A 25742-nucleotide genomic window follows, 5' to 3' on the forward strand; every position below is an offset into this window, starting at 1 on the left:
GCGATGCTCGGCTCAAATCGAAATTTATTAACGTCGAGTCCGATGAACTGGTGATTTATCACGTTGTCGATCGATGAGATCTGTTTGTGTACTCGTGCGTGTAGATTCAGCAGCTTGATACACTCAACGAAGTAAAGTTAATGGAAAGACGCCAAAGAGCTGTGTTGCACGTCCGTTATACTCAGGTATCTCGCGAAATTCAACATCGATGGCATTGTTTGATTTCTTAGGTGTTGGACTCGAGGAAGATTTTTCTAATCGAGGGATTGGGAGGATGGTTCGAAGAGATTAAAGTCTCTTCTCGGTACAAAGTGTGGTTGTGCTTTCACGTTACGTCTCTTTTATGCATAAAGTACACGGGTATACCGCAAATAGCCTTTGGACACTGTCGAGCATAGTAACGGTGTGCCTGATTGCGAGCGATATGTTCCCTGAGATATTGCCTGCTACGAACATCCTGGAGCGTTGTCGATGGTCACGTTTCCGCGATCCGGACATCACGCTCCCTTTCTACTCTCTCGCGGCGGAATTCTTCGGACTGTGGAAACGGTTTTCGCGCGGACGCGGAGCCGCTTTGATACAAAACCTTCGGTTTCCGAGGTTTATATATGTAGACAATTTATTCGCCAGTTTCATCCTAGCATTCGCAGTGATATTTGTAAATGGTTCAAAAGGATAAAAATTGAAATAGAATGCAGAAGACGTAATTTATTTTTGAAAAATCACTCTCTCTAAGAGCGATATTTTAAGATTATAAAGCTTTAAATACGATAGGGAAGATTTCACATTATCGAGACCTTAGTATCTCAAGCACAATATTTTATTCCCAAGCGATAAAATCTCCCCAAACACGGTGGATATTTTCTCGACAGTTTGCTTATTTCATGTACGATATTTATTGCGAAACAATAAATTTCCAAATATGAAAGAGAGGGGTTAACTTATTTTCGATAGATCGTTAGTTTAAGTACGATATTTTTTTTAGTTGGAAACGGTAAAAATTCCAAATAACATGTGGAGCAATTAATCTACATACTTACGAAAATTCTCTGTCCCAAGCACAATATCGTATATTGTAAAGATAAATTTCCAAACACGATGGAGTGGTACTAACCCATTTTCGAGATCTCGCTATCCTAAGAACGATATTTTAATGGCCAACGACATACAAGTGTCGATTTCAACTTTCCCGTCGGAATGCTGTTTCGACCGTCTCGATCGTTCGTAAAAATCTCTATCTCGCATTCATTATCGCAGATTTCACTTTTCAGCGCGTAATATATTAGAACGACAGCAGCGTATCCGTTCGAGGATCGAGATCTACGAACTTTCCACGAAATTATTCTAGTCTTCATCCCTTTACCTCACGCTTGACAGAACATCTCTCTGTATATCGAAGAGCAATGATGCTTTAAGCTTTTCGTGGTCGTCGAATTTCGTATATCTCAATCCCGTGTCAAACGAGAAGAATATTTTTAATATTTTAGAAAAATCTTGAGCGACAGTTTTGTTAACGATGGAGAAGTACGATTTAGTTGAGAAACGATGAAAAGAACGCAGCTGTATATGTATTGTACCACTAGTCTCGCAAGGATCAAGCAGTGTATGTACTTACTTGGTGAGAGTTTCGAGCGAGGACGTGTATATCGTGCCACCTACGTCGATGTGTACCGGCGCTGTGTATCTGGAAGCGGCGGCCACGCAGGGTATTCCGGTCATCTTCTGGTTATAAGCTGGTGCAGCCGGTGTCGGTGGCGTCGGCGACGAAGAATTCGACATTGTGGGCGACGTGGCCGGCGAACTGCTTGGCGACAGCAATCTGAGAAAGATACTTTCGACATTAGCCACCATCAGGCCGTGTTCCTTCTACGAGGCTTCGAAATTGTTGCCTCAATAATTTAGGAAAGGGTAAGGGTAAAAATCGCTGTCTTAAAATTTTTTAACACAGGGTATAGAATATTAATTACTCGTATTAAATTAATTCTAGTTTTTGTACAATATGTAATGTTTTTAATGAATTTTCACAGTCGTTCCCTCTAATTTTTCAATCGTTTGCAAAACTAGCTTGTAGTTAATTGCTTGAATTTTTTGATATTTAAACTTTATAGAATACGATAGATTTTTAACATGATTTCTTATAGTTGTTTTTCTCCAATGTTCAATTGTTTGCAACTACCTTGTAGTTAATTGATTTATTAATAGTTACCAAGAAGGAAGACATTATCGTCTCCATTGTAAAGATTTATGCGTTCGTGTAATTCTCGTTACATTCTACGACCGATTGTTAGATGTTACGTAAGATCGAAGAATTTCAATTGCACGGAGGCGTATCATTTTCTCGATGTTCCACGGTATATTACGCTTTGCTCTTTAAGAGTATAACTTGAACGCGGTTCTATTTACCTCATTTTAATTTGAGCGCTAGGGAACATATTGCGTTGTGCCAGCTCCGCCTTCGCCTCCTTTCCGTCGGCCTCACATTTCCGTCTGTAATTAAAAATCCACGTAACGTAATCTTGCACACTAATACATCTAGCATGCTAAAAAGAAATTTTATGTTACAAAAACCACGAGAGTAGTAAAATCTCTTTTCCTGGAATTATCAAATATTAGGTTGTGTAATAAGCTCATTCACGTTTCCTTAAGAGTGCGCAAGAAGTGTTATTACCTTCGTATGAAGTCTATTTAATCAAGAAATATTTATCTCATATCTCTGTAAATATATCTTTCATCAGAAAACTAAATATGTGTATCTTAATATGCTTTAAATAATTTGTATAATATTTTCCGACATATATATACACCAGTGAAGGGAGAACGAACTTATTACTCAACTCAGCACCAACGTTTTGTTTCAAAATCTTTTCAGATAGAATTCCGTACGCGAGCAGAAGCTCAAAATCAGTAGCCAAGAAACCTCGCAGTAAATCGAAAAAACGAAATCCAAAACGCGACATAAACAAACGGTAACACGTTCAGCCAGCTTTCTCCGGCGAGGTATCAGCGTTTTCTTCTTCTTTTCCACCCTACTCTGTGTTCTCGTTTATCTCTCGTTCTAAATTCCGACCGATTGGCTTTCCATCGTACGAATCCAGAAACTATCGAGGAAAATGTGACTTTTCCGGAAATTGGCAGTAGCTGCTGCAACAACTACTTTTTAAAACGCGAGCCATATCCTACGAACGATGATGATTTTTGTTATATTTTTGATTAATTGGAGTATTTTAATATGAAATAGTTGAAAAGGATAAATCTGCGGGGTTTTATCGAAAGATACAACTAATGTACGATATTTGAAATTTTTGAAATATTTAGGAGAATGATACAAATATATAATTCACTTCAAAACCAAACAAATGCACACTTTTGCTAGTATATAGTACATCGACAGTAATAAATGGTAGAGTTCCTCTCCTACAGAAGTTACAAAATATAATTTATTACTGTACCACAGGCATGGATCCAAATATGTATATGTATATTTCCATGGACACTAAGAAAATAGAACCTAAATGCAGATACATTTCATCTTCTAAATATAATATTTACCAGGTATTTTGAAGATTTTCTACTAACAATCTCTGCACTTCTGTCCGAGCAAATCTCCTATAAACACACGTACACTCGTATTCTACTTGTCATACGCATACACGTGCGAGCGTGTCTGTGGTTTCCGATCATCTTTTTTCCCCGACGTTGAAACCGCGACGATGGACGCCGCCATTTAGAAGTCAAAACAGCGCTGCACACGCTGACATTAGCGCGGAACTTTCCCTCTAACGAGGTCGCGTGATTCCAAGCGGTACTCGACGCGGCTCGATTTAATTTATTGATCCTCGCGGTTGGTCGCTGACGACGATAACGCTGATCTAGCGGGTCATTGTTTTCGGACTAGCCGTTGACCCGGAAAGCTTCGAAGCGTTTTCGAACGTTACCACACGCGCTACCGGGCCACTACAACGATTTTCATATGTATTAATAAGGCAATTAGCGGCGAAACAATATTTAACGAGCACCGCTGGCCGAGGGAAAACCAAACTCGCCGTGGTCCGACGAATGAGAAAAGTGGAAGGGATGGTCGGTCTGGTCGACGGTTTGCGAACGGAGAACCCTGACTCATTTCCAGCCTATGTACACACTGCGATCCTGTTCGCTTTGTTCTAAAGTTCTCCTCTGTTCGCCGCGCGGAATTCTTCCGGTTCGGATGACGATACGCGGATTCGTTGAGAATTCTGAGTACGACCAGATATATATTTAACAAAAAAATTAATAAATGGCAATCTTTCGACGAGTTTAGAAAAACGTTCTATTGTATTTATTCGGAGTATTTGTCAAATTTCGCTTCGTACTACTTAAAATTCTCTTTAGTCCGTATTTAAATCCGATACTATCACTATTGTGGTGGTAGTGACAGACCGGTTAAGCGCCCTTTATTTTTATCTTTTGAGGAGAAATAGCTAGAGAATAAACGAGAGGAATAGGCTATAGAGATAGAGTTTATGTAGGTGGTAATGTAACGAGGGAAGGTTTACAAGGTACTAACATTGTCGTTGCTTCGAGAGTACGCAAGTGGATCATGGATTGTTCATTCAGTTCTAAGTTGGTTTAGAAATATGTTTGGAGATATTGGAAAGCGGGGAACAAGACAAGAATGAATTTATGGGTGAAATCAACTTAACCGTTTAAGGTTGAGTGTTATCAGAAGTCGTAGGAGGAAATGGTAAAGATATAGTTCACTGTTTCTGGATATCTGTTTGCGTCGTTACACAAGAAATTTATCTACATGTATAACTGTGAATCTGTTGAAGTTAAAAAATATTTCGACGATCTTTTAGTGTCATTCTTCACATTAATTCTTTAGAAATAATAAAGTTCATATTAATATTGCTTTACGCAATTTTTGTATTTAGTATTTTGTATTTAATACAAATGATATAAGTTAATGTTATCAGTTTTCATATACTTGTTTCTTTCTTTAATTTCTCACGCAGTTCAAGATTCTGGTATTTATCGTGTACCCCGTGACTGATTGTGTTCCACTGACGTTCTTAAAATATGACTTCACGGTTAAAAGGTAAGATTGATTTATCGTACCTCTGGCCACACGCTGCAACGTATACAAATCCTTCTCCTCGATATTGGTTTGGTGTTTTAAGTTAAGCGAGTCAATCTTCAATCGGTCCTTACAACGATACAAATTCCGAGGTAAATTAAAAAAAGGAAACAGTTCTTGTAACATCGTCCCTTTTTCCAGCTTTTCGATCTATGGAGATGATCAATGTGGTTTCTGAATGCCTCAACTGCAGCCGGCATACTACTGTGGTAACAGTCGTGCTTTAATTACTCGGACATACAAACGACAGACCGCAAAAGTCTAATTACTAATTACCAACGACGACACAAAACCCTTGCCACAAGGATGGCGCGAGCTTAAATCAACCGCAACATCACCCCGATGTAGTCGCTTGTGTTCGAGTCTCCGCGAGTTCCAGCTCGCCCTCGACGGCATAAATCATTACACGGGCTCTGTAACGTTAACCTCCGCCCGTATAAACACCAATAAATATGAGACTGTGTAACGTGGAGGGGGGGGGGAGTATTAAAGAACCCTGGCCGAAGTACCATCAACCACGAAACTCGAGAAGCAAAGAAGGTTCTCGTCGTCGTGGCGATATTTATTTTCAGCCTGTGAGCCAGAGAGTTCCTGCGACGTCGATGGGGACGAAGGTAAGGCCAAGGGGACTGGTTTCTCTTTCCACCTCCTCCCCCACCTTTTTCCACCTCCTCCAGCTCTTCGTCTTCGTCTTCTTCTTTTCTCCGCGGTGTACCAGCATGCGCTGCGGCGCATCGCCGCAGGGACCACGTGAAACGCGATGCAGCGCGTTTTCTTCGTCGCTCCGAGTAGAGTCGTCGAGCGATCCGCATCCTCTCGGCATAGTACACTGTTTGAAAACCGCTGTGTGACAGAGACAGGCTCGTATTTTCTTTTTTTTTTTAAGCTTCTAAGTCCGTAGAGATTCTTCTTTAGAATATTATTTACCTATAAAATTGCTTAAGTACAATAGCTTCGAAGTCTTTAAGGATCCTTTATTAGAGTATGTATTATTTATCTATCTAATTATTTAAGTTCTTAAGGATGACTCGATAGAATTTTGTTTAACCGTTAGAATGATTTACAGGTAGGATAACGTGTAGATGTAAGATGTTTCTTTTTCTCCTCGCTGCAATTCGTTATCACCTTGAAACGTTTCCCACCTAAGCATTTTTTAAGCTTAGGGAAAAGCTCGGATTATTGAATTATCGTTGTTGAACTATGTATCCGAATTAGTACGGATTGGTCCAAATTTCGTAACAGTCTTCTTCTGGTATAGCTCTTTGCGCGTTTCTTCGTTGACGGAGGGCGGCTACCATACAACAACCATGCTCGTTGCTCTGGGCGACGATCGACGGTTTCGCGCCCTTGACGTTTATGAATGTATAGTAACGGTTGAATATATACGGTGTGGTTGTTTGTTTGGGTCTGGTTGGTCCATATATTTTAATTGACACCCGGCCGCTGGAATCGGGGCGACGATAAATCCTCCAGGTAGGAGGGAATGCACAGAGGGTTGCTTGGGGGGGGGGGGGGAGTGAAGTAACGCAAGAAGAGTTGTTAGCTGGAATAAGTGGCGAAGGTTGATTTTTTGGATGCTGATGGAACTGGTGGTAGATCCGTTGAAGAGATGTAACAATAGGCGATATGCGTTATGCGTACTTTTCTTTGATTTATGATGTACGTAATTTACTTTATTTAGAAATTGTTATGTATCATCGATGTGGTAAGTACTTTTAGTTGATTTATTCGTAGCGAATCCGAATGAAGATTTAAGATATAATTTATTTAATTAGGGAGTTGATACGAGCGTATTTGTTACGAGCTTTCACTTGATTTATCGGTAATAAATTTCAAGCAAACTGTAATATTCCATAATGTATATAATTAAAAAGTTGTTACCACAGTTGTGATGGGTAATTGCACATGGTATATCGATCATGAATTTGGACGGAGATTCGATTTGTTTAATTTAAAATCCATGTTAGACGAATGCGATAGATATTCGAATTTGATTTAGTGACGATGATTTTGAAAAACGTAATATGTAATTTACTTCTCTTGGATTTATTGATGACGAATTTAAAAATTGAAGGATTTAATATCATACAAATGGTTGTAACACGGTTCGATATATAAACTAAGGAAAGAAGAACCGATTGTGAGTTGAAGAAGTTCTAGTGTACGTAACGACGATCGACCTTTGAATACCTTTAGGCAATCGATTAGCGTATGTAAATTCTATTAATACAGATACGCGTATGAACGTAGTTGTAATTAACTTCGATCATAATTGAACACTAAATTGCGAATAAAAACTATGCAGAAATGATCAATTTCCTTAGCACTGTGCTCTAAATTTGTTTGTTTTCTAATTTTCTATTTTAATTCGACAGTTATGTAATGTAAACATTGCTCTTGTTTCGTTGCGTTCCATAGTTAATATCATATCACTGGTACATAATCGCGATAAAATATGAACGAAGATAGGCAGAACTAGCCGGAGAAAGTGAAAGAACATCGCAGCAACGATTTCAGTAACAGCTGTCTCGTCGAGTTGGGGCCTTGAATCGCAAAAATGAACTTGTTTGAATATCTATGTGTATATTTGTGTGTGTGTGTGTGTGTGTGTATGTGCTGAGTGTGGAACGTATGGTCTAAATGAATGGGTCATCAATATGCATACAAATGTAGAATACAGACATGCATTAGGATAATGAACATGACGCCGCAGGGTGTTTGCTGAAGGACGCTTTAATGCGCCTAGACGACACGCATCGTTGCAATACATGGACGACAGGAAATAAGGAAGCATGTACGTAAATTGTATTTGCTTGGTGATAAAATTAAAAGTCCTGGAAAAGAAAGGCACTTCTAATAAAGCGAATGGTTTTCTGTAAGTAATATTGGGCTGTTAACATTCAGACTGAACTTAGAGCGAAGGAAACGTAAATTGGTAGAAAACACACATGTTTCTTGGAGAAGAGTCGAGTAAGAAGTGTAGATCAGGAAATGGAGGACCTTTTGCTCAGACTATATTACAGAAATTACTTAAAGGATTAATTTAATTATTTATCTGTACATTTTCTCCGAAGTAATATCCTTATTTCGTTCTTCTCTCATTCGAATAAAATATCAAACACACTTTTTCAATCGGAATAATTTTTCCAACATATAATTTCAAATTGATATATAGAAACCTTCACCTTTAAATGATTAAAAACATGTTTCACGAGTCGTAGATGATACAGCGCTACATAAATATTCATAAATACGATGTATATGTTATATGAATAAATATCTTTCTTTGATCTTACCAATCCTCCGTTGAATTTAATTCGATTAAACTAACCAAGTGCATCCAGTCGCGCAATCAGATTAACTCGAGAAAGCGACAAACAAGTGTACACGCGGAAGTAGATTCAGACCGCACCGAGCAGACCGCGATGCAGGAAGAGCGAACGATCTTCTTACGAAAAGATGGTAGTGGCCGCTTTGTGCGACGTTCTCCGTAACATTTGTGTGCACAACGGCGGCACCCTGCTCCAAGTGACCAGCTGCATGCACGTGTGCCAAGATGAGCTTCGCCGGAGGCTTCGACCGAAGAAGGGGTCTAACACGTTCTGAGGACACGCGCGTGTCCTCAGCGCGTGTACGACGTCGCAAACTAGAAGTCTGTCGGTAAGTTTGCGTGGACGTCCGATCGCCTGCAGGCATCGTCGTATGTAAATTCCCCTTGTTGCTGGGCAATCGAGCACGCGTTTCCGTAAAACGTATCGTTGCACGTGGAAATCCTGCCAATGGGACCGATCGCGTCGATGCTATTGGCAATCATTACGAAAACGAACTTTTTCCTTTTTCTGCGTCTTCTTTTCCGTTCGAAGTCCGATGAAGCGACGATTAACTCTTTTTTATCGAATCGCCTGTGGCCTTTGAGAATTGAAAGAAGAAATTACGACTATCGCATCGATACATGTAATGAATCGAGCAGGCTATGTTTTCGTATGGAAATTTCGGGTTAATTGCGATTCGCTGTCGTCTCTTGTGATCGAACGATCGATGATTCTATGACTCGTTTGTTTCCTTTAGCTCGTCGATGTTGTTACAATCAGTGTACGTATCGAGAAATAACGGAATGACCAACTGCGACATAATTTCGACAAACTGCGATAAAATTGTAAAATGTTGCATTAATTTGTTCGGGACGGTGACCTTTTCTTTATGTGACTTCATTATAAATGGTTTATCACCGATGGGCGGAACGCGACATCGGCCTTGTCTGAATAATATTTGTAATGGAATGGTATTTTTGTGATCGTTCGTTACCTGCGGCAGCAACATTATTACGGTAATCATTTGTTTGGTAACATCGACAGAATCGTAACGTTAAATTAAATAATGCATGTGGCGATGTTCACATATTTCTCTATATCCTTGATTCACGATTCGTAAGATTAATATTTCCATCGGAAAGAGTAATTGTTAATAATTACTAATAATGATTAATAACAATTGTTGTTGCTTCTTCATATCAGATGATCCTTTATATGTATTTCAATTCCTTCGTTGTCTAATCTAATAATTTATTACAACCGATCGGTAATGTTTTCATAGATATTCAAATATATACCTTCTTTTCACAGCCACAGTTTCATAATTATTTTCGTTGATTTGCTTCATAACTAAACACCTCGTTCTTTCTAGCTACTAAACTATCCTTTTCCTACGTATGCTCTCTTTGCATTTTTATTCAGTCTTCAACTCTCAATTTCAAATTTTAACAAAAACCGTCATTTCGAATCGCGACCACGTCCCCGTCTAGAGTTCTGTGAAAATTTCTTCTCTCTTGGCTAACTACATTCGTTATGACTATCGAAACACCCACAAGGCAATATTCTCGTGTTCAAATATCTACGTTTACTTTCGCTTCGCGACTTGTGATAACTATTTTCATCGATCAATTCATATCGTTTTTCGCACTAGATCACTGCTTCTCCCATCTGCACTCTACTTCGATTTTTTCACGAATCATGTTCACTCTCTAATTTCTGCCAATAATCAGTTGGAATCGCGCTCACACGTTCACCTGGAATTCTATTACAATTTTCTCTTTGCCGGTTAACAGCGTTCATTACGAGCGTTGAAACATTCACGCGGTAATATTCGTCGGGACAAAGGAATCCTTGGGTCGAGTGAGCGTCGTTTTCGTGGCCCGGAGGAGTCGTGTTAACCCTAGCCGGAGTCCACCTCGAGCTACCGCTTCAGGGTCAACGTCACAGGCACACGACGTGCTGCTAACGTAAGTTTATAAATTCAGGAAACTCGAGGTTCTCGGGTCGCGTATACATCGTGCATAAGCATGGTGGGGTGTTCGGTTCGTTGCGGGGGCCAATTGTATAAGAAACAAGAGTCGTGTCGGCTCGTACTTGACTCCGAAAGCGCTGAGGACATCGATAGCTGCGGGCCACGGCGAATGCAAATTCGAAAATGCCTCATTTTCGTTCGCGAATAGCATTATTTTAAACGCCTCGGGCTACGCCGCAGTCAGAAGTCCCGACTTCTCTCCTCTCCGACTGGCGCGGCTACCGCGAGAAACGCTTCCTTTTTTCTCTTCTCGAGGAGAGAACACGTTGGCTCGGGTGGTCTTGATTGAGGGGAATTTATGGAGATGCAAGGATGAAAATGTGGATCGAGAGAAGGAACGTTGCAAGGAATCGGTTGTAATGAATGCGTGTTTGTTTTATGAAGCTTGTTACGGATACGCTGTTGTTCTATGGAACTTGTAGTATTTATGAGAATTGCATAACATGGAGGAACGTTACAAGGGCTGCGAGGAGCGTTGTGAATAATTGGTCGTAATTGATGCGGCATAAAGAATGTCGATTTGCTTTACGAACGTTGTTATGAACACAGTGTTTTTCCGTGCAGAATTTGCAGTATTTTCGAGAATATGAAAAAAGCTAAAACTGACGTTATATAATAAACATACGACGCATAAATTATCTATATACATAGATGGAAAGATATTTTCCAAGAAAATTTCTGTGCAAATGCGCAAAGTACAAAAACACGATTTTAAGAGTTGCTAGATACGCAGCTTTGTAAACATAGAAAGCATACGTAACGCGTAAAAAAATGTTGTTTAACATCTCTTATTATTCTTAAGGTATTTTACAAGAAACAAAAATCCCACGTATTTTTCGAGGAATGACCTCCCTAAGAACGGTAATACACGTATAACGCTAGAAAAGAAGAAGTTTATTTTATAGTTGAACTACTCTAATCTATTCGTAAACTTCGTAAGTTTCTAAATGTTCAGATTCTCTAAATTCTCTTGTGAATAAATACTGTTGAGAGTTTGTTTCAAGACGAAAAACCAAGGATAGAAAGTGTCTTTTTTCTTTTTAAGAAGGCATTTAATATCTTTAAAAAAATATTTGAATAATTCAGCGCTTGGAAAGCTATCTGCGTTAATGCGCGCATCTGTCGTTAATGCATTTCATTAACCCTTCGTGTTCATAAAACGACCACGAACATGTACCTACCCGCGTGGTCTTTGCATTGCAAACACCCGTGGCTCATTAACTTCCTCTTTGCTTTTCGTTTGCATCGATTTTCGGTTCCAACCAGTTAGTACCATCTGGTCGTTGAGAGGGCTTTGCTCTCGATTCACAGCTGTACGTGTATAAGAGCTGTTTCACCGCGAGGAACATTCGATTGTGTCGATTACGATCAACAATCTGTTGTTGTAATTACGCTTGCTCGCTTTAATCCCCGCGTTCCAGAGATTTCACGCGTTGCATGTTCTTTCTGTACTTGTTAAGAACTTACTTGACGAAGACGTCGTTACGATGAATATGCGATACCGTTTTTGTCATTAATGAACAGATCCTCTTCATTCGAGGAGATTCAATAAAGAATTTTGTTCATATTCTTCGTCGCTATTTCATTATTTATTTAGATTTTACAATTTTATAGAGTACGAAGAAATTGAGGAATTTATAGTATGACGAGGAATTAAATAATTTGTCTTGAAATTATAGAATTTCTTGTGTATTTCAAACTTGTGTAGACTTGTACATCTATCGTTCTGATCGATCTTTTGCATCTTGACAAAACGATATCATACTTTTTAATAAATTATGTTTGGTTTTAAACGGATTAGAATGATCAATTAAGATCAAAGCAATAGTCATGTCATTTTATCTTTGACATGCTTAAATCACAGATTTGCTCGTATTAAATAATTGACTACCCACTTAAAATACCACAATCGTCTCACCTTAAAACTCCAAGAAGAAAGAAAATAAGAAAGCCTATTTACAAGCATCTCTGCTATTTATTTTCAGCAAAACTTTAAATAATCCCTCATTAACATGAGCTGGATGGTTTGAAACGAGCAAGCATACTGTACAATCACAGCTTCATTAGCCGTACTAAATCCTCGCAAAACAATTGCTCACGCTTTCACCGAGTCGTAAAAGACGTTCAAACAAAACGCCATTACGTTAACTACATACCACTTACGTCACCTCTAATCGTCACTCACGATCGCTTTTCAAGCGTGTCTACGCTCGCGTCTTCCCTGTTGCTCGTCTCGTCGCCGCGCGAAATTATTTCGTTCAACCTTCGAAATCCATTCTCCACGTTCCCCTGTAATTCCGCGCGGCTGGCTTTCACAGAGTCATAAATTTTCAGTACGTGCCACGCGACTATTCGACAGAGGGAAACGGCAGGAAAGACGTTAACGATCCGCACCGACGCCGGTAGGTACCAGCCGTAACTCGTAACCGTCTTTTCAGAGAAATTAGTCGGTGTGACCTGTCGTTATTTAGCGAGGATACCGCGCGAAACGCGTGCTTTAAAGGGAAACCCAGCGTTCTGCTAATATGTCACGTATATCCTTGTGCATTTCCGCCGAGGCGGCACGGATTTTCGCGCTTCTCGCGCCTGGAAAACTGGAACGACGCTATTGAACTCTTTGTATTTTATACAGCTGTGCTCGGGAGCGTTTGAACACTTGTAGAAACTTTTTACGAATATGTTACGTGCGTTGTACAAAGCATTTTAGAATTTCATTGACAGCGCGATCACAAGTATCATGATGGTATTTGTAAAACTTGAAACGAATTTGCAAATGTATATAGAAGTTATATGTATACTGATCTTTTATTAAGCGCATATTTGTAATAATTGCCATAATTCTATATACACTTTCCAGTTGGTTTAAACCTTTACCGATGTAATTACCGTCTTTCATTACAATACCAATGATATTTTAAGAAGTTTCATATGGAAGATATAATATATTCGTAAATATTTTTCGGGCTGGGAGTTCAAAGACTTTCGTTTCTGTACCAGAACAGCAGCTACTTTGTACAAGCCCGTTACACAAGTTAGATACAAAATATAAATTCTATAGTTACAAGAAAAAATATTTGATTTATCGTAATTCTATGAATATTTCAATCTCGTCAAATTTCATAAAAATTATAGAATCTGAATTAGCTTAAACGAAGATTATTTAATTAATCGTAATACCATCGCAAGCGTAATTTCGTTTCTGCAAGACTAATGCCTTCCGGTAAGAGAACTGCGAGGAAAGATACAGCATTTACATGCTCAAGTACTATTTATGATTGTTCATACGCAAAGATTTCCAACATTATCCGTCATCTATATAATTACGCATTTCTGTCGAGGTTACACGGGTTTTTGCATTTCTCGTTTTCTTTCACGCGACTCGTGAAAACTGGTACGACGCGATCGAATTGTTTGTATTTTACAAGCGTTCCTGCGTCGATCAGCGACGCGTGAAAACGACCGCATTCTCCATTTTTACAAGTGTCTTTCGCTGGCGTTCGTCGCCTCCGATGAAATTACCGCGTGTCTGGACGATAATAAATCCTGTATTCGATTAATCGAACCGCATACCGATGGAAATCTGGTTTTCGACGATGAAATATCGCTGAAAGGATCGCCACTTTCCTCGTTCATTGGATAAATGAATTTCACTCGACGATCTGCTGGATTTGGAATGATAATGAGTTTATCATAATGAGGTGGCACGTTCGGTTGAAAGTGGGTCCTCTATTAGCGAGGAAAAGCAAGTAAGTAAAATATCCCGTTTACTATAATGCAATAGCGACGGCACGATCTCGTCGAGTTGCGTTTTATCAACTTTCATTCGACTCGACTGGAGAACCTGGTTCGTGCTATCGAGTGGCAATTATCAATCGAGGACGAATTTGCGACTTGTGATCTTTGCTTCGTATATTTCCATGAAAAATAGAATACGGATAACAGAATATAGGAGAGAAGCATCACGCTAATTCGTAAATAACTTGCTATTTGCACTACTCGTATATAGAGAGTTTGAGTAACTGTGTAAATTCTAAATATGTATTGGACGATTGACGGGAAATTATCATTGTATTATTAGAAAGTTATTATTATGAAAAGTATCACAAGAAACTGAGTGAAATATTTATCGAAGATTCTCTTCGCTTAACACGAGATCTTTTCTAACGTCAAATTTCCAAGATTCGTCAAGATTCCATTATCCTCTATAAAGCCGGAAATATTTGGACTGCAACAACTGAACGAATAAATAAAACTCCGATAGCAATTCCTAATTTCCAACTTCGAAAAATTCATTATTAAACGGAATTCTTTTTACATAGAACTCCCTTGGAAATTAGCTCGACAATGATGGAAAACCGAGTATGCCGACTGTGGAAAACGGGAAGAAGACCCCCAATGCGTTCGTTAATTAAAAGATCAAAGGGTTATCGCGATTTTTGTCAGGACGTCCGCCGAGGAGCGTCCTTGACTGACGGTATACTTCCTGTTAGCGAGCTTTCGCACTGACCTACATGCGCCAGTTCGCGAGTAACTCGTTGGTTTCGTTGATTGAGGATCGGTCAGGAATGGCACGGTAGTTATTACGGAGTTTAATAAGCGTCGGTGTGCTTTCACGAGATAGATGAAGCCCTCTTAGTTAATCGTGTGCACGTCAGAAGGATGTGATGTAATGAAGATGAAGAAGGAGAAGAAGAAGAAGAAGAAGAGGTAGAAGGAGCAAAGGGAGAAGAACTGGACGGGAATGTGTCGCGTGTAGATCATGACGCTGGCTTTGTGGAGAAAGATGCGAAACGACGATGAGCATGCTGGATTTGTAAACGTTTCTTTAGCGAGGTAATCAAGCAGAAGCAATTTTCCTTGATGAGTAGAGAATTTTAGCATAGAAGTTACTTCAATTCTTGAGGGGGCTTATGGCGAAGAAACGTGGTGGAATTTCCGCTGGAGAATGTACTCGTGCTAGTTACGATTAATATTTAAATATTGGTTCATTATCGTCGAACCTTCATCGGGATATCGAGCTAAAATATATAATTTACTCGATTTAGAAATCATTATAGTTATTGCATTATAAGAAGCAAAATATATGTTGGATATCTTGAAGACTTCGTAGCGAAGTTTCGAAACAATTTAAAGACAATGTATTTCCATAAAATTAGCAGTTTTATGAATAATGCATAGTAATGCATTGGTTATTTTGGTAAGATCCTACAATTTATTGGTTAGCTTCGAATGCTTCTACAGGCCTTATCACTTTCTGCGACAATGAATCTTTGCTGGTAATTTTGGAGAAGAGTACCCGATTTCTTGTCATTGAAAAGCATTTGTAAGGACCCGAGTAAGTGACGGTTCGGCGAATGGAGTTAAACGCTGCAATTAAGAATTCTGATTTCTTACCTGCTTTCTATCGATACCATTTCGTCCTGTTGAAAAGCTTCCTTTTTTCCTTTTTAACTTTATCGAGTCCTTTTTAATAGTAGAGTACAATTGAGCTTTGTAAAAATATAAGTTAATCGCAACTCTCCAAATAAATTATATGGTTCTATTTACGAAGTTTCGATAGACTTCGGAACTCCTTGACAAATTATAGCTTTCCAGAAATCTTCCTAAAGGATGCTTTCGAACATACTGCCCTCTTAATCTCGCCAAGATAGCCTGGTATCTATCTACGATTAACATTTATTCCAATATAACGGAAGTTGATAATACATACACACGAAAATTGAATATGGATTAGTAGAAAATACGACAGAAAACGAATAACGTTATAAAATGCAAAACGTCCGATTGCAGAGAGTGTGGCACGTATGTACAAAAACTCTTGACTTCATGCGTCACGTTGCAAGAAGCGGCAAAAAGTCGAAATGTCAATGACGGCGTGTCCGCCAGGTAAGGAAAACATGGCAAAAAGATGAACGCGACAGAAGGAGGTAATGTCACTGAAGGAGTAACGCAAAAGAAACGAAGAGGCGATCGTGTATTCATTGTCCCAGCGATTATCCGTGTACGGTTGCGCAAATAAGCTGAAAAAAGGGAAAGAAAAAGGCTGACATGGCGTGAAGAGCAGAAAGCTGGTGGCACGAGGTATAAAAGAAGGCGAAAGAGAGGAAAAAGAAAGACGAAAGAAGAGGAGAACGAACAAGGAGAGTGGCTCCTTTCTTTGGTACATGTACGTTGCTTCGATAGCGGATGGCCGAAGCGCGTGCCGACCGGTTTGGCTTGCGCTCGCAGTTACCACGAACACTTACGTAGGTAGTCTGAAATTTATCGATGCCACGGCCTGGCACGTAGTCTCGCTCATCCTTTCAGAGCACATGCCAGCGTTTGTCGCTTAATTCTCGTTTAGAGGAGCTTCAATTAAGCCGCGATACATCATGGAAGGGTAGGCAGCATCAGCGAGCAATCGATTTTTTATTAAGGAAACATGAAAACGCTCGTGTGTAGTTTTTTTACTGCGTGAGACAAGACGTGTGACAAGTACGAAAGACTTTATCTTTTAGCAGCATGTAGTAAATGTTGCTTTCCGACAAGATCTTGATTCGATCATTTCAAAGTCGGGAGAAATAAGTTCGAGAATCGTTTTTGCCTGTACATTATTTTGTTTAAAGAGTTTCTTCGTTCGTACCGACGATATTCCTGTAGAAACCATATTCTATATTTTTCGTGGTACAATATGTAAGAACGCGGATTTTGACTTATTTTTGTCTACGATTACAAGTTTGGTTAAACTATTCCGAAATAATTAGAGATTGTGATTAATATGCAATGATAGAAACGATGTATCGGTTCGGACGATTCTTGCTTTGAATGAGGATTTTCATTTTAAAATAAGTTTATCTCGGAACAATATTTATTATGGGATAATCTGATGGAATTGGTTTTATTCTTCTCGTAAATGGAAATGGGTTGTCGATGAATATACACATTGGGATATATTTGTATGCAGTCACAGAGACAGAATGTAGTATAGTATTACTGTACAAGCTAAAAAATTTCACTTTGCCTGGAAAGCTAAACTCAATATCAATTACTCAACGCCTGTTTTCAACTAGGCTTACTATTAATTCATTTTACATAAGTCAACTCTTAACACATCCCGTGATCATCACCATCATTAATAAGTGTTAGCGGGTCTTACCAGCTTGCAATGTAAAAAAAAAAAAAAATGACTAAATACAGTGTACGGACCGCTGCAAACGCTATAATTACCTTTAATTATTTCTTGCTAATGATTTACACCAGCTGTCAACCCTTTAAAGTAATTGTATTGCGATAAGGAGTATAACTCGCATCGAACGGCGTTTGTTCAAAGACGTAAACAAAAAAGTAAGTTGATAGTTAAACCGAGCGTTGCAAAGGTAGCGTTATTAAAAGCTAGTTAGCGAGTAATACGGCCATTATTTTAACTACGTATTCGGTATCGGGCAAAGTTGTTCTAATGATCGACTAACTGTACGAGATAAAACAAATTACACAACTTTCAACGAATCGTTACAGGTAGTTGAATCTCGCGTGCGAAAACAGCTTGTACGATACAAGCACTCGAACGATCGCACGAGTTTAGCGTTAGTTTACCAACAGCTAGGCTACTCTCACGATTGTTTGGGCAATTAAAGAGCGACTAACGGTGTGACTCGGTGTCATCGTCGACTTTTTCCTTTATGCAACATTAATCTTCTGCAATCCCATGGATTACGACTACGCATTGAAAGCATTAAATGTTCGTCAGATTTGCACCGTTTCATCCTACGCGTGCTTTACGCGTGATTTACGGTGTACTCGCGGATAAGGTTTAATCGCGTCAACTCTATCTGACGGCGAAGAATTTATCAGCGTCTCGTATTTTTGCCCGAAATCCAGCATCCTAACAGTCCGCTTCGCCTACGGAAAGTCCCCTTTTATTGGCGAATAAATTCCTGTCGGGTTTCTATATATTTTTCATTGATCACGACGACCGCGTACACGCGCACGTGCACCAAGCAGCCGCGATGTAAATCTTTCCGAGCCTCGTCCATCCTAGGAGATCTTAACACTGTTGGTGTCTGAACGTGTATCCTTGCAGTATTTGTTTTAAACTGTTATTCGATAGACTGTCTGCCGGATTACGAGTTTTGTGGTTCCAGTCACGTATTTTATGTTGCATTATGATATTTATGCATTGAGTTATTGAAATATGAAGGGAGATTGAGTCCACGAATTTGAGCATGTTCCATTTAGGCACGTTTGGAAGAAACTTGGAGATTAATTCTTTTCGTCAGATTTGATGAAAGCAAACGATGCATCGTGAAATTATACCGCTGAATTGTTAGTGATTTGACGACAGCTTTATATCTCTCATGACGCAATTTATATATTATGATTACTGCCGCTATGTATTATCAGATCCTGTAGTTTTGTAATTAATGCCGCGAAATCGTTTGTAGCAATCTTTATTAGACAGTTAACTCACTATCATCTTCTTAAAGAGACGGTATCTATGTATCGAGTAAATTGAATTAACCGTTTGCCTTGTAATATATCACGGTACTAATGATGTTGTATTACTAATCGATACTACACGCGATATGGATTGAAATTCAAACTTGACAAACACAAACGAGACTCTCACATAATGCACAACTATAATATATAAGACTCTCGCTATACCACGGCGAGGGGTTAAGAAACCCCATCAATAAATATAAATTACCTATCAGGGATGAAGTAAACTACCACACGAGCCAACAAAAAGCGCTTATTATCGCTCAATTATGCCGCCAACGCAACATACGTCGTAATATTCTTAAAAACCGATCGAACACGATGCTCGGAGAAAACATATTCGCTCGGCACAGACACGACCGATTACAACAAATTTTATCGGTCGAATCGGACATAACTTTGGCCAACACTGGCACAAAGCGGCGCGGTCTAAACGCTTGTCGCGAGTCAGGACTCTCCTGCGCGCCTCTTTTATAGTCGAATAAATCCGTCCGTTTGATTTTTCTATATTTTACCGTTTAAAGTCGTCTTAACGCTGGCAACACACGCGGCAGGATACAGAGCTACGAGAAGGATGTTGGTTGGCTGGCGACTCTCGCGGTGTAAATCTCTAACTTGGTCGTGCTCGTTGTGCCTGGTGGCGATACGTCGTGGTGCAGCCAGATACGACGTAGGTATATCTACCTACGAGGCGGTTGCACGCGTCGTTACTTAGGCTGGTCAACGCCAGGTATTCAGAGAGGCAGGCCACGGCTGCCCACGTAACGCGGCCTGGCTTGTGCACAAGCTCGCGGACAGACTCGAGGAGGCACTCCCGACACGCGCCAATGCATGTCTTGCTCCATTTCATCCTCGCCTATTCCCACCACTTACTCACCTACTTACCCTACGAGACGGAAACTCTGACCGAGACGTGGCGCGTTGTAAAGCCACGGACCGGCCGAGAATGGAATTTCATGCGGTGCAACACGCCTCTTGCAACACGCGTCAAGCGCGATGCCGATCGGCCAACTGTATACGCCTTTTATCGCGTTCGTTGATATCGTTCCTGGGTTACCTCGCGACTTTGCCTTCACGTGATTATTTCTGTTTATGTATTATGTCTACGAGTGGATTTATCGTTGAGGGTTAAACATTTTGCGTAAAGGAATTTGTAGACGATTTTATGATAATGTCAGCGATTCTATGCGCACCGGTTGTTTTAATATCGAAAGGTTAAGATTTATGTGTTTGCGAGTTTTCTTCACATTTTTGCCTCGTACGTTATAATAGGCAATTCTATTCATCGATGTTGCTTTATCTCGAAGATTACGAGTTTTATGTCGAACGATTGGTTTGTGGTTTTGTTACAACGCGATATAAGTTGAGTACCATTTTGTCTTGTCATTACGGATTAAGGATATCGCAACAAGGGAGCTTTTTGAGATTTCCTATATAGTGTAGACAATTCCATCTATCTACACTGCTTAATCGCTGGGAAGCGATGATTTTTCATGTAGCTTCTATGCTCAGGTGTTGCTTCATCATTGAGAGATTAAGAATAATTTGCACAGGAATTTCCTTCAGATTTTGTGTTCATATGGGTAATTATACGCATATGTGCTCCTTTATTGTTGGAGGATTATCTCGGATTTTGCAGCAGAAATCTTTTTGAAATTCTCCATTCTCATAGGCTATTCTCTGTTTAAGAGTGCTTTGTCATTGATGTTAAGGATTTCAGGTAATGGGATTTAAATGCAATTCCGTGCTCACGCGTGTGGTCCTCCGTCGTTGAAGTTAGAGATTTTGTGAAAAGGCATTTCCATGTGATTTTGTGTCTATATGAATAATCCTACGTACACGTGTTGCTTTCTCTAGAACTTTGCATAAAGGGATTTTCTTGAGATTTCGCATTCGCGTAGGCGATTCTATACAATACACGCGTGTATAGTAGAACTCTGTTTATCTGAACTTCTCTTATATAATTAGGGTTCGTATAATAGGAATTCCAACAAATAGACTCAGCCAGCAAGAGTTCATTTAATCGAGCCAAAACTAAAATTTCATTCAAATAGATCGACTTTCTATAAACAGAGTTCCCGTATTGCATTAATGTGATTCTACATAAAGTAAGCTTATTACGATTTCTCATTTTCTGCTATCTTCGTGTCAGATCGCTCGCTTTCAATGGAAATCTTGAAAACCGAGAAAAAGAAACGTGACACGATCTATCATGTAAATCCAAAAATCTCCAGATAAATCTGACACGTGTATCGTAATCCCTGACAGTTTCACGACCCGTTCGATTCATCCGCAGATACGTCTGTCAACAACAAATCAAACCGAAAGAGGATTTAAAAATGATCGCATCTCGAGAGTGACAGAAGTATGACTTGGAGGAGATCGATCGATACAAGATCAGTTGGCGGTCGAATGGATGTAATCAAGGTAATTAATCGATTGGATAAGACGCGAGGGAATGCTACGCGGTCGGTGGTCGTTATTTTATTGCTTTGGTAATGTGCCGACGATTCAGCCACATGTTGTTGGTTGGTACTCGGCTGTTTTGTAATCCGACATTGCTGTTGCAACGTGCATTACGTAGTTAAATCTGCTCTACGATCCTCGTTTGAGGAAGATAGATTGATAATCGTACGGTAACCGAGTGCTCGACTACTGTAATTAAGCTGGTAATTGATTTATTAACGAACTATGATTACTTTAATTGCGCTATCTCATATTCATGTCGATTGATATGGAATTAGACATATAATAATTAGCTAGCGATTAATATCGGTGATTGGACGCATTCTTCGTCGAATTTAGTTTTCAAATTGCGAGAAGCATTACCATCGAACGTTCTATTTAAATCTAGAAATGGAAAACGGTGTGGAACTGTTTGATTTGCCTCGATCGTAAAGTCCGATAAATATCAAAAGAAATCGGTTTGCTACCGATGATTAAAATCTCTGCTCGATTACAATCGTTAAACGTTTCCAGTTTCCTTTCATGTTGATATTATATCGTTACGTTTAGTCGATACCTTATTATCGTTCATTTCATTCAACTGTTCTTTCTCTGTTTCGTCTATTAAAAAGTTCACCGAATGAAACATCGTGCATAACTCGAAAACTCCAAACATCCAGGTGATACGAACACAGGCATGCTATTCTACTTTTCGATACAGTTCTATAATCTCAGGTATCAAAAACTTATTTGTTAGAAAGAATTATTTTCCTTTTATTCACTCATGTCACGATATAATTAACCTTATAAATTTTTTAAAACGGCACAGTTGTCTTATTTCAGAAACCAACAACTTAGCTAGAAGTTAACTAAATGCAATTAAACGTTTCGTTATTCTTCCAACAATCTACAGAGCACGGATGAGTTATTCTTCGCAGTTGTTACAAACAACACTGCGATGATATTATTGCGAAACAATGAGATTAAAACAAAATTCATATAGAATGAAATATCGCTTCTTATAGCCTTTGAAGTTTTTGGAGATTACCAGAGACATTCTAAACCTTTATAAACCAAAAACGTTTAAAATTCGGAAAGCAGCGTAGCGGAAGGGTTAATGTTTTAATTTACTTTCTGGCTGTATCATTTCCATGCGCTATACGTACGAATATACGCGTAGGTTTGTGCCACGCGGATCACGGGGCCCGATATCTCGGACAAGGGAAAATATTTACGGGAAAATTTCGCCGTGGGTGGCGCGGCTTCATGAATAATTTCGGTCCGCTGGAGACTCGTCAGCCGTCGGCTAGGTGCCCCAGGCGCTCGGTTCTAATTACGGCAACTGCAGAGCTCGTCTGCGCCTTGGGCGATCCCTCGGGTCAGTTTCCAACCCCCGTTTTCCTACCCCAGCACAATTTCCGCAGAGTCCACATCCCTTCCACATCCGTTCTCTGAAATGCTAGCGGGTGCTGTACCCCTGCCTTCTCCAACTGCCTGCGAACCACCCCTTCCATTACCCTGCTTTTGCTATCGGTATACGTCGAGTACCTCTGCCGCGGCACCGGTAACCGGTTTCAAAAGTTTCCAGCACCAGCGTCTCCGCCGTGTTTTCCAATTTCGTGAGGATCGTCTCACGATTCCGATGTTCCAAACGTTATCGCGATCCGGTTGAATTTCCCGCGGAAATTCGCCGAGAGACGCGTGTTCTTCGGTTTCTACAACCTCCTTTTGTTCGTTCTTCTCTCTCCTGTCGCGTTTTTTATTCGCGTGTTTTATTGTCGTTCTTTATCGCGAAAATGTTTGGTTTCTGTGGAAGCTCAGCAAGGTGATCGTAATGTTTGACGTTGCTTCGCGTACGATATATCGATTGTATAGGAATTTAATGGAGTGAGATAATGTAGTGATACGCGCGTGTGAGATCTAGCGTATTGTACAGACAAATTATTTTAGCTCCGCCGCGGTTCTCCAATTTTTATGTAGCGGTATTATCCTTGCTTTTATGTTCGCAGAAGTTTTTACGTTTTAAGGAAAGCTAAAAATATTTGCCTATTGTTACGTTACTACGGATGCGTATATGGATGTATGAGAGAAAGCAAATCGTTGAAAAGACGCGTGACGAAAGTAGTCGAACGGAAGAGACAAAACAACCTACTTTATATTCTCCCCTGTTGTTTCATTTGCTTTCAACATCGTCACTCTTAAATATTGCCTGCTATTGAAAATTTTTCTCACAATGCCATTCTACATCCACACAGAAGCTGCATCTTAAAAACAGATAAATAAGAAACCAAGAGAGAAATCTAGGGTAAACATATGTATCTCCTCTTTATGAATGAAAATTGCGTCACGGTGAGTGTCTAATTAGAATAGAGAATTCACGACAAAGCAGTATCTCACCAACGCAATGTATAAAATACCGGGGCAATACGAGTTGCGTTGGTAATTGAAAGTTAGTTGATATCGCGATTGTCAGACTCGTGACTGATGCGAGTCTCGCCACGGGCTAACCGGATCTTCTCAAGAAAAAAAACGATACTCCCCCGGTTCGATCTATCGAAGAATCGATCGCGCGGAACGGTTAAAACGAAGAAATTTCGAGGCAATAACGCACCAGTTCTTTGAATTGGTAACGAAATTAATGGATACCGGTAAGGAGACACGCGGCGTACGTGGCGAAAGATAAATCGCGTTCACCGTTTCGTCATTTTCTGCCACGGTTTCGAGAGAAACGTGCTTCCTCTAACGTGAATGCGTGGGCCTCCATATGAACCGTTACTTCGCTTTGTCACGGATTGCACGTCTCCGGATGACAGCACGGTAATTATTTCAGATAGCAACGCGTCTTAACGAACTGGAACGTTTTCTTCCACGGTTCGAAAGCTTTTGAACGTTCGACGTTCGATACGGTTCGATCGGTTCCTCGTAACTCTCGAATCGCCTCACGCGAGAAAATTTAAGAGCTCGTCCTCGTCGAAGCGGTTCTTGTAAACTCGAAGACACGAAACGCTTTGGAGAGAGAGCTTTCTTTCCTTTCTCCTCCGCCTCATTCTTATTCCTTTTCCTTTTGTTGTATTTTCTCTCGCGTGTTTCTCTCGCTGGAATAACATCCCACGTTGAACGTGACTGTGTAGGAAAACGAACAGGAATTTCGTTCTATAGCTTTGTTATAGGAGATGATGTTGTGTGAAGTTTTGTGGAAAAGATGTTAAGACTGTACGCGTAATTTATTCATCTAAGATTCACGCGTGTTGAGGAATCTTGTCGTGTTTCGAGAATTATGATGTGCACGGTAAATGATGTTGATGTTTGTTAGGACAAAGAGCAACGATCTAATGTTCTCTCGAGGAATTACATTATCAAATACTGTTTAACGACATTTATAGAAATATTTTCTCTCTCACTTAGATCAAAAACGAAATCAGTCAAATTCCAAACTGCAAGTGCTATTAAAATTCACACATTGGTTCTCACGAAAGGGAAAAGGAAATAAGAAACATAGATATAGAAAGTGACGTATTAAATTACATATTACAAAGTACAAAACGGTATTTCAAGCTACTTTTCAAAGCCCATATAATTCAAGGCTTTCCAATTTTCTTTTCTATTAGCTCTTGTCAGACGTTCACAATCTACAAAAAGAAAGAAAATTAAAAACGATACATCAGCTCTAAACTGCATTAACTCTCGAAAGCGAATTCCGTGCAACGCGGCACGATATGTCACTGTTGTGGACGCGAGATGCATAATTGATCATAAGTATTGTTCGATGACGCCGGAATGCAGCCAACGATTGAGCAATTTCATTGTGCCTTCGCTACTCTGTCTATTTGTGCATCCGTAGGAGACCGTTCAAATATTACGACTCGTTTACGCTCTTTCCTCGCCTCTATAAAGTCGCGAGATCGTCATCCTATCGACTCCGCGTAATTATCCTAATCCATGGACGTTGTTGATGGTTTGTAAGTTGTTCGACGTTCGCATTGCGTAGCGAGTCGCGAAGTAGATACAATGGTTGCAAAAAGTATTTGCATATACTCTTATTTATTAATGAAACATCTTTCATCGGCCTGTATGCTTTTCAGTGTCGTACTATCAAATTTTTGTAATCATATGAAGGTACCATTGAATGATTCAAAACTTACTAATTTCGGTCTAATTAATTGGTACGTAAATGTTATAGTAAATACAACGGTGTGCAAGTAATATTTATAAACATCGTACAATCGACGAAGTATGCTGATATTAAATGTATATAAATTTATGGTTCGCATGAATGCACGATCGATTTATTTTGATTACTACTCAACCATGGACTATTCATTAATTACTTGCTTCAGAAATATCAAATAACATTTGTGGCATA

General features: G+C 39.7%; 1 protein-coding gene across 6 annotated transcripts in view; it reads right to left on the bottom strand.

Annotated features, from left to right (window-relative positions):
- Positions 1-25742, bottom strand: part of LOC122569555 (BTB/POZ domain-containing protein KCTD1) — a 40486-nt gene that overhangs the window by 13247 nt on the left and 1497 nt on the right. The window contains exons 1-4 of one of the 6 annotated variants that reach the window (XM_043730760.1): positions 5390-5533; positions 5095-5317; positions 2404-2487; positions 1616-1831 (exon numbers count right to left, since the gene is read on the bottom strand). In XM_043730760.1, coding sequence (XP_043586695.1) covers positions 1616-1831; positions 2404-2432 — 245 coding nt within the window. In that variant the 5' untranslated portion in view covers positions 2433-2487; positions 5095-5317; positions 5390-5533. Of the gene's footprint in view, positions 1-1615; positions 1832-2403; positions 2488-5094; positions 5318-5389; positions 5534-8409; positions 8683-25742 lie in introns of those variants that run through there. The other 5 variants (XM_043730762.1, XM_043730765.1, XM_043730764.1 and 2 more) reach the window with 5 other exon arrangements.

Source organism: Bombus pyrosoma, linkage group LG7, assembly GCF_014825855.1.
Source record: "Bombus pyrosoma isolate SC7728 linkage group LG7, ASM1482585v1, whole genome shotgun sequence".
Taxonomy (NCBI): domain Eukaryota; kingdom Metazoa; phylum Arthropoda; class Insecta; order Hymenoptera; family Apidae; genus Bombus; species Bombus pyrosoma.